This window comes from Tursiops truncatus, chromosome 8 (assembly GCF_011762595.2).
Source record: "Tursiops truncatus isolate mTurTru1 chromosome 8, mTurTru1.mat.Y, whole genome shotgun sequence".
Lineage (NCBI taxonomy): Eukaryota > Metazoa > Chordata > Mammalia > Artiodactyla > Delphinidae > Tursiops > Tursiops truncatus.
Window position 1 is genome coordinate 63,552,597 of NC_047041.1, and position 13,079 is coordinate 63,565,675.

A 13,079-nucleotide genomic window follows, 5' to 3' on the forward strand; every position below is an offset into this window, starting at 1 on the left:
AGCAGCAGCTGGCTTGTGGTTGAATCAGCCGCACTGAGGCTGGCCTGCAGTGTGCAGGCTGGGGTACCTGACTCTCTCCAACAGCCCCAAATCTCCTCCTGTGTTAGGGGACCCCCAAGACCCCTGCTGGGTTCAGTGATTTGCCAGGAGGACTCCTAGGACTCAGCGCAGAGCTGTACTCAGGACTAGGATTTATTACAGGGAAAGACTGCAGAGCAAAGTCAGCAAAGGGAAGAGGTACATGGGGCAGAGTCTGGAAGAGGCCAGCAGCAAGCTTCCCAGCAGCCCCACCCAGTGGAGTCACCAGAACGCACTTAATCCATTCAGCATTGAATTGTGACAGCACGTGTGAAGTGTCATCTACCACGGAGGCTCCTTAGAGACTCAGCAGCCACGGTTTTCACTGGGGCTGTGGCCACACATCTGCAGAGCACATCCCTCGGGTCCAGACTCCCAGAAGGAACTTGGGTGTCCGGCATTAACCATGGTATTTGTACAAACCGTTCAAGCACAGGGAACCACTGGGCCCACAGTGGTGGGAATGCTCCCCAAACCCAAGTTGCCTGCTGCTGGTCAAGGGCTAACCTTGCGGCAGGTCTTGCTAGGTCAGTGGTCTCAGGCCTGCTGTGTGAACCCTTTTCTGCAGATCACCGTGGAGGACTATGAACAGGCCGCCAAGAGCCTGGCCAAGGCCCTGGTGATCCGGGAGAAGTACGCCCGGCTCGCCTACCACCGCTTCCCACGCACCACGGCCCAGTACCTGGGTCACTGGCGGGCAGACGCTGCACCTCTGGAAGAGGGCCTCCCAGGTACGGCGCTGTGGCTGCAGGTGGGCTTTCAAGCAGGGCATGGCCCGAGGGTTGGTCAGGAGGTTTTACTGGTTGGGTGTATCTCCCCCAGATGGTGTTTTAAGGGCAGAGCCCTGGTGTTGGCTTCTCCTACACTGATTTTTTTTGCTGGTTTCCCCAAGGATTGATTCCACGTGCACTGTGTGCCTTGCCCTTGGTTGAGCTGTACAAGTTGAGAGAGACAAGGCAGGGGAGGGGGTGAAAACAGTCCCTGATCTTGGGGGTCCTCCAGGGAGACAGGCAGCCTCATGCTGGATATTTAAACACAATCAGACAGTAAATGCCAAATTGGTGGTGAGGTGGGTGGCGTGTGGGTAAGTAGAGAGGGTGTGTTCCCAGGGCAGGGAAGTTGGCTCTGGAATCCAACACACCTGCATTCCGATCTAAGCTCCACCACTGTCTTGGGCAAGGAAGGTATTTCTCCAAACCTCAGTTTCTCAGTCTGTAAAATGGGAATACTAATAATATCTATCTCTTGGGCCAGTTGTGAGGATGAAACGAGAGAACGCACGTGAAGTGGTTAGTGCAGTTCTGGCATCTGGGGAGTGATTGGTGAATAGGAGTTACGTTGATGCTGTGGAGTTTGGGGAAGGAAGGATCAGAGAAGGCAGGATGGTTTCTGGTGGAGTCTGTTTGGCCTGTGAAAGACCCAGGAGCAGTAGAGGCTGCAAGTTAACTAATATGAATGAAGACAACAGGAAACCTTGATCTTGAAGGTTGGTGGTGGGGGATCGGATGAGGGCCTGGTGGTCTTGTGCCAGCACCCAGGACCCTGGCTGCCCCCTCGGTGGGGAGTTGGTGCCAAGATGTCTCCTGTCTCTTGCTTTCCTTGAAGCTCTGAGACCTCGACTTTGGGCATCTGTGACTACCTGGGGCCCTGGGTAAGTCTCAGCCCTCCCAAACCCGTTTCCCTGTCTGTCTGAGGGAAGTTGATCCCACCTGCTCCAGTGCTGGCAAGGGCAGGCAGGACTGACTGTTGAAGGTGTACTTTATACAGAACAGAGTCCCCGGGGGCCCGGGTGTGAGTGTGGTGACGTGGAGGCAGTGGTCCCCCCAGGCCTTTGGACTGTGTGTGTCTCACAGGCACTGGCACACATCAGGGACTCCTGAGCTGGCCTGTGGCCGTGCCTGAAGTGTGTGTGGGGGGCATCAGTTCCCCGCCCCTGTGATGCCTCACATCTGCTCTAGGGCAGTCTGTTCCAAGCACTGATGGGGGTTGCCCAGGCAGCTACTCCGCCTTCATTCCTTCCATTGATGAAGATTCCAGGGTTTCCTCCTGCCTGGGGTGGCAGCCAGGCAGCTGGACCCTGTGCAGGGTTGGCTGATGTGCAGAGCTGAAGCCCCCAGTTCTACTGCCGCTCGGCATAACCTGTTCCTTGGCCAGAACAGAGCTTATCGAGAGCCAGGAAAACCCACTATGAGAGCAATGAGAATAATGCCTTACGATGTATTACTGTTTACAAAGCATTTTCCTCTACCTGCTAGCGCAGCCCTCACAACAGCCCATTAAGGCAGGGTGTCATCCTCAGGTGAGCAGACAGGTTCAGGAGGTAACGTCGTTTGCTCCAAGTCGTAGCTGGGAAATAGCCAAGAGGCCTTTTCTGGCTCCTGTGGGCTAACAGCCTGCAGCCGTAGGGACAGACAGCTCTGTCTCTGGGGGGGACGCGTTCCCTATTCTGTGCTTATTTGTGGAGGGGATGGCTTCTAGCCCCTTAGCCTCCCTGGGCTCAGGAAGATGTGGAAGGGCAGGGACGGTTATTCCCACCGGGCAGTGCCAGCTTCTGTCTGTTCTCTTATTAGGGGAAGACACAGCTGCCCTTTTTCATAAGCCTCGTGTCCCTGAAGTTCCCAGGAGGCTGAAGCTCGTTTCAGTTAAAGCAGTGAAGGGCCAGCCGCGTGCCAGGGCCCGTGCTAGGGAATGGGGACACAGCAGTGAACAAAATGAACATATACTGCCCAAGATAAAGAAGAGAAATTACTTTACATAGTGGCAAGTGCTGAGGAGACAAAATAAAGCAGGGAAGGGGATATGAGATGTCGGGGGCAGTGGGAGTGGTTAGGTTTTAGATCAGACAAGCAGGGCAGGCCTCGGTGGGAACGTGACTTTTTTTTTTTTTTGCGTTACGCGGGCCTCTCACTGTTGTGGCCTCTCCCGCTGCGGAGCACAGGCTCTGGACGCACAGGCTCAGTGGCCATGGCTCACGGGCCCAGCCGCTCCGCGGCATGTGGGATCTTCCCGGACCGGGTCACGAACCCGTGTCCCCTGCATCGGCAGGCGGACTCTCAACCACTGCACCACCAGGGAAGCCCGGAATGCGACTTTTGAGCCCCTGTGAGCTCCTGAGGTGAAGGGCACTTGGCCATCACTCAATCCTGTTTTGCAGACTTCCACCCTCCCCCACTGCCCCAGGAAGACCCTTACTGCCTGGATGATGCTCCCCGAAACCTGGGCTTCCTGGTCCGCATGCAGGGGGGCATCCTCTACGTGTACGATAACACAAAGATGCTGGAATGCCAGGAGCCCCACAGCCTGCCCTACCCGGACCTGGAGACCTACACGGTGGACATGAGCCACATCCTGGCTCTCATCACCCATGGCCCCACGTAAGCCCCCCGAGTCTGCCTCTCTTTGCAGGGGTGCTATCCTGTAGGAAGGGACCGGGGGAGGCCTATTGCTGTGGGCTTCTCCTCAGCTAAACCACCCCCAGAAAGAGAGTGGTTTCCCCTTTCCCCAGTGCTTTGTGGGTTTCTGCCACAATCTTCCTTCACAGGCTGACGTATTCTTAAAGTCGCTACTACCTGTCCCTTCTGCACGCGCAGGTGTGGGGCATCTGCTTGCCGCTGGCCACCTGTGCACCTTAAAATGGCGGTCACTCCTCCCCCCAGGCAGGACGGCAGCCTTGCAGAGAGTTACCAGCCTAGGGCATTACTGCAGGTGGGGGAGTGATGAAGACTGTTGCTTCCTCTGTTGGCTTTTCTGTGTTTCTGGAGGGGAGAGTGCAGGGAGCCTGGGAACTTAGCCACGACCCCCGTGTTGCCTGTAGGCTTGGCTCGAGCTAACCTGGCAGGGAGCTGTCTTCCTGGGCCCTCGCTTCTTGGTGAGCACTTAAGCGAATCAGCAGTGGAGGCTCAGCCCGCCCGGGCCCTGAGCCCCTCTGACAGCGGCTGTGCTGTGAATACCAAGCCAGCACTGGGGGTCCGGGGGAGGGGGAGGAAGCTGGTCACGGCTGAGGGACTTATCTCTTGCCCTGCCTTTTGGGGTTTGCTGGAAATGGGGTGGTGCCGTGTCTGAGGTGGGAGGGTGGGCCCCGAAGGGATGGACAGAGTGGGTCTTGGTCCTCGGTGATCTGAGGGCAGACGTAAGAGCCGGGAGGGGAAAGGGTAGTTCCCGGGAGCTTGCCTCAGCCAGGAAGAGCAGGAGCTTTGAGGGCAAGCCTGGGGGATGGGACTGCTCCCCACGTGTGTGAGCGGTGGCTGTCGTCAGGGTGAGTCCCGCTGGGGAAGGGACTGGGTGATACGGCCTTGGGAATCCCGTCCGACCCAGACTGTCCCGTGCCTGGCTCTGGGGCTCATGCAGCTGATGGTGCTGGTGCGGGGCCGGCGGCTGCTCTTCACGCACGTCTCAGAGACGGGGCGCCAGAGTGTGTGTTTGGGGGCCACAGGGAAGCAGGGTGGCCTGGCTCGTGATTGAAGGTTCCGCGTGGCTGTGGGCACAGGCACCTGGCAGTTGGCTGAGAATAGGGAGTGCTCCCACCTGCAGTGGCCTTTGCCAGCCGGTGGGGACATCAGTCCTTGCAGAGATGGTAACCCCTACGTTTCTAGTGGCCCATGATGCAGAACATCCTCCCCTCATCCTGAAGCCTCAGCGTTGAGAAGTCTTCAGGTCTCAGGGCTTGGGGGATGTCATTTGGTCACAGGGTGGTTCTCTGCTGCCAAGGTGGGCAGGTCACGCCTTAAGGTTTGACTGTATTATCAATCTTTTTCACTTTTTCACTCTTTTCAAGGAGTGAAAGGTGGCTGAGGATAGATGGGAGGAAGGAAAGACGGAAGGGCTGAAGGAGGGAGATCTTCCTTGAGTGTCCACTCTGCTGAGTTGGGCCCTTCACACACATAAGCCAGTTTAACCCTCGTTTCAGTCTTGGGCATTGCTGGCTCCATATCTGTTCATGAGAGGCAGCAGCTTGGGATGAATTGCCTAAGCCTGTAAGGCTAGAAGTTAAGGAACCCGTGTGAGGTTGCAGTCAGCTCTCTACTGCCCCCATCGACTCACATGGCTGTGGTTCCACACTTCAGCTGGGTCTGCAGAAAGCGGGCCCCTCCGTACCCCTCCCTGCTCCGTCCTGACCCTCCGCCCAGGGGTCGGTCGCCGCAGACACTGGAGGTCTCCAGACTAGAGAGCTTGCTGTGCCTTCTTCTCAACTGTGGTTTCTCCCCCTTCCCAATCTGCAGGAAAACGTATTGTCACCGGCGACTGAACTTTCTGGAATCCAAGTTCAGCCTTCACGAGATGCTAAATGAAATGGCCGAGTTCAAAGAGTTGAAGAGCAACCCTCACCGAGACTTCTATAACGTGAGAAAGGTGCGTGAGCCGGTGTTCAGAGCCGGTGCCCTAGCCCGTCCGGGCTCGGCCCCCTGCGTAGCCTTCCTATGTACAGAGGGAAGACTGGCCAGTTGCCTTCCGTGCGGCAGGCCACGCCTCAGGTGGTACTTGGTGTGACATGGTGGAAACCTTTGTCCATGTTGTGTATCTGTTGGAACGTGCCCTCCTCCTTGAGAAATAGGGCATGGCCTATTAAGTGGTTATGAGAGTGGAGACCAGCCTACTTTTACAGTAGAGAACGTATTAAATTTATCATGGATCGAGAAAAGCTATTAAGGCCTCTTTGGACTTGGGAGTTTGTGGCCCTGCTTCCTTCTGCATGGGGCGTATTTAAGGAATAGCATCCGATGTGCCCCCCTCTCTGGCCTTCCCCTAGAGTGGAGAGCCTGCAGGGGCCGCAGTCGGGGCCGACGTGCAGGTTAAATGATCACGGACTTCCGCTTTGCCATTTTATTCCGTGTGACTAATATACAGCGAGTGTGGGATCAGTGCCAAGCGTGGGGCCTTTGATGCCTAATGAGAGGACTTCTTGTCCACAAGCAGCTCCCAGCCTGTTACTGTTAGTGTGATAGGTGTGTGACCGGGGTGTCTTTCAGGGAGAGGCCAGGACTGAGGTGACTTTGCGTAGGAGTTTGCCAGGCAGAGGGCAGGGCAGGGGGTGGAAGTGATGGCCCAGCAGGTAGAGGGAGCTGTGGCTACAAGCAGCAGCAGGGGGAGAGTGGCCTGAGACAGGAGGGAGCGCGAGGGTGCCGGTACAGCTGCAAGGGGTGCAGTGTGGCTGGAGCTCGGGGGTGGGGGCAGAGGCTCGTGGCGGGCTGTGGGGAGTGAGCCTGCAGGTGTGGGTGAGGTTCTGGATCACGCAAGGGCCCACAGGTTTGGCAGAGGCAGCAGGGAGGCGGGCGGGGGTGTGGCGCTGCTCTGGGACAGAAGCTCCGGGAGAAGGGTGGGGTAAGGCTATGCCCGGAGGAGGGGTGGCCACATCTGAACTGCGTCACAGCAGGGTTGTCATGGCCACAGGGGCCTCTGTCCCAGTGCCACCCTCTCCCTGGGGTCAGCTTTGACAAGGGAGGGTAGGCCAGAGGAGGTTGTGTCTCCTCTGGAGAGCCCAGCTCAGGCCTCCCTGACCCCCTGCCTGGGAGCACTCAGCAGTACTACGTGGACGGCCTTCTCCAGTGAGGCCCCGAGATCACCTCTGCTAAGCTGCATCCCACTTGGATGGGATCAAGAGCCCCCAGGGTGCAAGTTAGGCTTCTGCTCCTGGGCTCTGAGGCTCATGGAAGAGTCTCGGGGATTTCCAGGCAGAGGTGAAAGGATGTGTGTTAGACATCACCTCCGTGGCATATTCACCTTCAAGCACCATCTGTTTCTTCTGTGTGATCCTCAGGTGCTCAGACAGCTGGGTGCCTCAGTCATTAGGTCAGCTCCTCTCTGCCCTGCCCGAAGGAACCCTACAACGCCCAGATGGGTGTCCAAGAAAACTCCTTGCCCAGCCCTGCGCAGCCCTGCCCTCTGCCCACGTGCGCGCTCTGGGCCCGACTGCTTCCTGCTGCCTGCGCCTGACTGCACTGGCTCCGACACTGTCTGCTTCTAAGGCGGGGCCCCAGTGGGTGTTTGCGCTCTCTGGCCACCATGAGGGCGAGAGTCCTAGGGGGCAGGGGGCGAAGGGGCTGTGGTTACATACCAGAGCCCATCCTCGCGTTCCCTGTCAGTCTGGGGGCTCATGTGCTCTCTGGACAGAGGTGGCCTTGAGCCCTGTGCTCTGACACAGTGGGCTGTTCTCTGGCACCACAGCTATCCGTAAACGCACGTCCAGGTCAGGCTGTGCCCGCCCCTCCCTGCCTCCTGAGTGCTGGCTGCTTCATCTTACCCTGGAAGCCTGTGCTAGGGGAGGAGAGCTGACTTGCTGAAGTTCAGGCCGGGCTGGGAGGTGGCCTCCATACTTCCAAGTGGCTGTCAGTGTCACAGGGGCAGGCCAGGGTCCTGCTCTGAGGCAGGAGCTGTGCCTGGCTGTGGGTCAGTGTGGGCGGTACTTGTGAAATTACCTGCAACGTCACATCAGGTCATGGGTTATGGCACCGTGAGGCCAAACCAGCAGGACTGTGTCACTGAGATGACTGTTTTCTGCTCAGAGCTGAGAATGAGGGGCTGAGTGTTCGCTGCTTGGGAGTTGGGTAAGATTAGGCCTTACCCACTTCGGTTTAAATGTCATATCAGGGATAGCAGATAGGTTTCGTCTTCTGTGCCAAACTTGACCAACGGGGAGCGGCTACCTGAGGCTACTCCCGAAGCTTAGTGAAGAGTGCTGTAATTGATCACCGATGTTTGCCACAGGGGTGGAAATAGTCAGCGTTGGCTTAGGGGCCGGGTATTGGCCAGCCCTGCTTAGAAACTCTACTGTTCGTTTAGACCCAGGTCTTAGATGAAAGCAAGGAATGCTCTTGGGTCTTCTGGTGAGTTGAAAATGCTGACCTCCAAGGACAGGCTCTTTTACTTGTTCCTAAAATAATCACCTTGGTAAGTTTGAAGTTTGGATCAGATGCTTCCTGGATTATCCAGTTGTTTTCCTCCCTCCTCTAGTGACTCCTGGGGATGAGGACAGGCTGCACCCCCTGCAGTGTGTCATTGCTATGCTAGAGGACAGCAAGAAAGCCCAGAATGTGCTAAGTCATGCTGAGGTAGTTGAGCCCAGCTGTGTCCAGATGAGATTACTCCGGCTGACCTCCGCTTGTGTGTCCCACATGAGCCCAGCCCATCCGTGTTGTGCCTGAGCCTGTGTACTGCTGTGTGACGTTTTAACTTTTGGTGCTTCCTTTCTCTGATGCCTAGTGGTCTGTTTTTCTGGTAGGAGTGGCAGGATTAAGGGCAGGAAGGGCTCTGATGAGTGAGTGATGTTGGTCAGTGATATGGGCTGGCTGATTAAAAAGCTCACAGAGGTTCAGTGGATCAGATGTCTGGTTTGGCATGACTTGGAGATGCCTGGCCAGCTGTGAACAGCATTCTTTGGCCTGAGGTCAGCCGCCTCCTCACCCCAGCCCTGGCAGCGTGCCCAGTCAGCTGCAGCAGGGACTGCAGAGTGTGGGCTGGCAGCTGGCAGCACCCTGGTCAGTGAGGCTGCTGCCACCCTCCTGGGGGAACCTCCCTCAGGCCCCTTGGGCTCACGGAAGGGGGTCAGGATGTTCACTGTGACTTCAGGCCATCTCTCAGCTTAGCCAGGCCTCCGTTTCTTTAGGGCTAGTGGCTGAGGGGAATGCTCTGAGGGCTCCAGAGAGGTCAATGGCAAGTGTGGGATTTTGTGGGGCATTAGGTGGGTCCTCAGGTTTCTAGGAGGTTGTGGATATCATCGAAACTATTGGAACCTCGCACACCTGTTCATTGGTCCATTCATCCATCCATTGATTCAACATCATACCAGGCTCTGGGGTAGGCGCTGGAGGCTTAGATGCATCAGACATGGTCCCTGTCCTTGAGGACTGAGCTCCCAGTCTAGTGATGAAGTAGACAGAAAATTATTAAATCAGATTGGAGGACATAAACAGTGACGGGAGTGTCTGTGCTAGAGTCCCAGGTTGGGCAAGGGAAAAAATGATCCGCTGTGCTTGCGGGATCAGGACAGGCTGCCATGTGGAGGAAGTCGTGGGAAATTTCTTGGTGGATGGATCGGTGGGGAGGAGGGAAGGCATGCCAGGCTGAGGACACGCGGTGTGAATAGCATGGCACCTCGGGCACCTGTAAGTGGGGGTGTCCTGGCTGGAGCAGAGAGCAGGGCAGTGGCAAGGTGAGACTTAAGGCTTGAAGTAAGCCTTGAATCTCAGGCTAAGGAGCTTGGGCTTTATCTTGAACACTTGGGGGCACTGATGATTTGTTAACAGGGATAGTGGCTGGATCTGACCTACATTTAAAAAAGATCTCTTGGTGCTGTAAGGAGGGGGACTGGGCAGCAAGGCTAGACGGAGGAAGACCAGTTCCAAAGTCTACAGGAGAAATGGGGCGGGGGATCTGGCGTCAGTGCAGGTGCTGAGGCTCTGCGCTCCACACCGAAGCCTGGATGTCCTGGCTCCTGTTGCCGGCGGGAGGTGGCCCAGCTCACGTGCTGGGGGCCACTGTGTTGCAGGTGGACACGCACATCCACGCAGCTGCCTGCATGAACCAGAAGCACCTGCTGCGCTTCATCAAGCATACGTACCAGACGGAGCCCGACCGGACAGTTGCCGAGAAGTGGGGCCGGAAGATCACCCTGCGGCAGGTGTTCGACAGCCTGCACATGGACCCGTACGACCTCACTGTGGACTCGCTGGATGTCCATGCGGTGAGTGAGCTCGGCCAAAGGGCCTCGTGCAGTCCTGGCAGGGGACTCAGCCCCCTGGAAAGGAGCCAGGATTGGGCTTGGAGAGAGGCTGGCCACGTAGGCATCTCTTTCTCTTCTAGCCGTGGATGATAAGGAACAGGGTTCTTGGCCTTTCTGATCAATAGAAATTGACTAGAGGCTAGACAAGAAATTTAGGCAAGGCTTTATTGGGGATCCTGCTGCGGCAGGGGGGAGCGAGAACAAACAGGTTCCCTTGCGTGCTTGCTCCCTGAGTGGGGAGTGAGCTTGTACCTTATATGGGGTAAGGGTAGGGATGTGTCCCGGGGTCGGGCGGGAGCGGTGGCTTAGGTGGTTTGCCCACCCCTCTGGTGGTGTTGAGTGCAGGGGGCATGCTCAGTACCCTGCTTTTGCTTCCAACACCCCGTTTTTGCTCCAGGCTCTTCAGAAGTGGCAGTTGGGTTTTTTGGTCTCTTTGTATCTTTTTTTTTTTTTTTTTGCGGTACGCGGGCCTCCCACCGCTGTGGCCTCTCCCGTTGCGGAGCACAAGCTCCGGACGCGCAGGCTCAGCGGCCATGGCTCACAGGCCCAGCCGCTCCGCGGCATGTGGGATCTTCCCGGACTGGGGCACGAACCCGTGTCCCATGCATCGGCAGGTGGACTCTCAACCGCTGCGCCACCAGGGAAGCCCTCTTTGTATCTTTTGTCCATAATTTGCCCCAACTGTGCATGTTATTTTTAGTCCCATATAGTTTCTTTGCATTTTGCTGCTTGAGGAGACGTTTGTCCAGGTGCAAGTACTGTAGCACTGCAGCAAGGAGTCCCAGGTCCCAGCCTGTTTCATGGGGACTGTGAGAGGTAGTTTGTCCTCAGAAAGTAACAGGGCTGGGAGCAGCCCTGGGACAGGGGAAAAGAGTGTGTGACTTGGTCAGGGAGGTCCCTGTTCTAATTTCACTTAGGAGTTGTATGCCCTTAAGCAACTCATTTAAGCTTTTATTTCCTTGCTTATAAAATGGTGACTGCCACGTGCCTTATTGACATTACAAAGTTATTAAAATACTAACTGATGTTGCAGCTGCTATAGAAAACAGTATGGCAGTTCCTCAGAAAGTTAAATATAGAATTACCATACATTCTAGCCATTCCACTCCTAGGTATGTACCCAAAAGAATTGAAAGCAGGGACTAAAACTGTTACTTGCACATTAATGCTTATAGCAGCATTATTCACAGCGGCCAAAAAGTGGAAGCAAACCAAGTGTCCATCAACAGATGAATGGATAAATAAAATGCACACACACACACTGGAATATTATTCAGTCCTAAAAAGGAATAAAGTACTGATATCTGCTACATCCATGGATGAAGCTTGAAAACATTATGATAAGTCAAAGAAGCCAGACACAAAAGGACAAATACTGTATGATTCCACTTGTATGAGGCCTCTAGAACAGGCAAACTCATAGAGACAGAAAGGAGAATGGTGGTTACCAGGGGCTGGGGGAGCTATTGTTTAGTGGGTACAGAGTTTCAGTTTTGCAACATGAAAGGAGTTATGGGGATGGATGGTGGTGACGGCTGCATGGCAACGTGGATGTATTTTATGCCACTGAACTGTGTACTTAAAAATGGTTAAGAAGGTAAATTTTGTGTTATGTACATTTCACCACAATAAAAAAATCTTAAACCAGACACTGAATGAGGCAACGTGGAGAAAAGTGCCTTATGAAGTCTAAACGGTAATAGGACACACATTATTACTGATGGTTCAGTATTTCCGGCTTACTCAGCCAGCCCTGCTCCTGGAGGCATGAGGCCCTCGATCCCCCTTTACAGAGGGCCTCGCAAAAGGCCCCCAGTGCTGGCTGAGTGAGGATGCATGATCCTGGCCCTGGGACTTCCCAGGTTTTCATGCAAGAACTGACACAGAAGGTATCTTTCAGTGTGGCTCACAGAGGCCACCTTGTAAAGGCCTGAAGGGGTCATGTGTGTGGTGGCTGCATGGTGATCTGGCTGGTGTCCCTTCTCCCCAGGGCCGGCAGACGTTCCACCGCTTTGACAAGTTCAACTCCAAATATAACCCTGTGGGGGCCAGTGAGCTCCGAGACCTGTATTTGAAAACTGAAAACTACCTGGGAGGAGAGTACTTTGCTCGGATGGTCAAGGTGGGTGAGCCCTGGACCTCTCCAAGCCCTCCTCGGATTCCTGACAGCATCTGCGTTCATGGGGTGGGGCCCCCGCAGGGCCTCCTGTCCTCTTCCCCTTCGTGAATCCCCGTCCATCCACCATCCAGCTCAGGCGAGGTGCAGGTGCCTGGGTGCCAAGTGCTGTGGCCCTGGCCGCTGACTCCCGAGTGCGCAGGCTGTGCTGTGTGTGGACTGTGCTGACTGCAGGCAAGAGGGGGGGGAGGGTGTCCACCGCTGGCCCAGCTCTCGGCATCCAGGCTTGCTGCTCTGTGTGTTTGCAGCCTGCACCGGGTATAGGTTAGCCCCATTTGGAGATGCTTCTGCTGTCTGGCCTGGTCATGTGTGTGACTGTGCAGGTCCAAGGCCTTCTTCCCTAGGAAGGTGGAGTTAGTGCTGACGGGGCAGCAAGGGGATGTAGATCAGGCCTTCTGAGCCCAGGAGCAGGTGGCTGAGGGAGCTGCAGGATCTAGCAGCTGGGGTGCTCTGGGCTGACCTGAGCTCTTCTTGGTGCCAGGAGGTGGCCCAGGAGCTGGAGGAGAGCAAGTACCAGTACTCAGAGCCACGGCTCTCCATCTACGGCTGCAGTCCTGAGGAGTGGTCCAACCTGGCCCGCTGGTTCATCCAGCACAAGGTCTACTCACCCAACATGCGCTGGATCATCCAGGTGCCCCGGATCTAGTAAGTGAGGCAGCTGCTGTCTACCTGTGTCCTCTGGGGTCACCAGCCTGTCCCACAGGAGCTGCTGAGTCTGTGCTGCTGAGGGACAGGGCCTGTTCCAGTGCCAGCCTAGGCCTCTCTGCCCCAGGGATTTTCCTACAGGGCGGGGTGGTTGGCAAAGACGTCCTTGTGACACTTCAACTCTGTTCTTTGAAGAACATACATGTGTAGAGGCCTGGTGGGAACTACTGCCCATCTTCTTGTCACTGTGGTTTGAGGATGGGCTATCCTTTTGGGTGAGGCCCAGGGTCTGAATGACCTGATGCGGGGCCTACACTGCTGGCCCTCTCCCTGGATATGACTCAGACCACCACTGTCCTCTCCAGTCTGGCCAATGTGGCCCCTGGATGGGCCTGGGACACGTGGTTTAGGGGAACTGAGCTGAGGGGAGAGAGTTGGATCAGCCTGAATCCTGGCACCCCACTC

General features: G+C 56.0%; 1 protein-coding gene across 7 annotated transcripts in view; it reads left to right on the forward strand.

The window, feature by feature from the left end:
• The window catches only part of AMPD3 (adenosine monophosphate deaminase 3), a 41,504-nt gene that overhangs the window by 18,105 nt on the left and 10,320 nt on the right, over window positions 1-13,079 (forward strand). For 6 of the 7 annotated variants that reach the window (XM_033862531.2, XM_033862532.2, XM_033862529.2 and 3 more), the window contains 6 exons: window positions 647-809; window positions 3,233-3,452; window positions 5,298-5,427; window positions 9,560-9,754; window positions 11,784-11,915; window positions 12,451-12,614. In XM_033862531.2, coding sequence (XP_033718422.1) covers window positions 647-809; window positions 3,233-3,452; window positions 5,298-5,427; window positions 9,560-9,754; window positions 11,784-11,915; window positions 12,451-12,614 — 1,004 coding nt within the window. Of the gene's footprint in view, window positions 1-201; window positions 488-646; window positions 810-3,232; window positions 3,453-5,297; window positions 5,428-9,559; window positions 9,755-11,783; window positions 11,916-12,450; window positions 12,615-13,079 lie in introns of all 7 variants that reach the window. The other variant, XM_033862534.2, reaches the window with a different exon arrangement.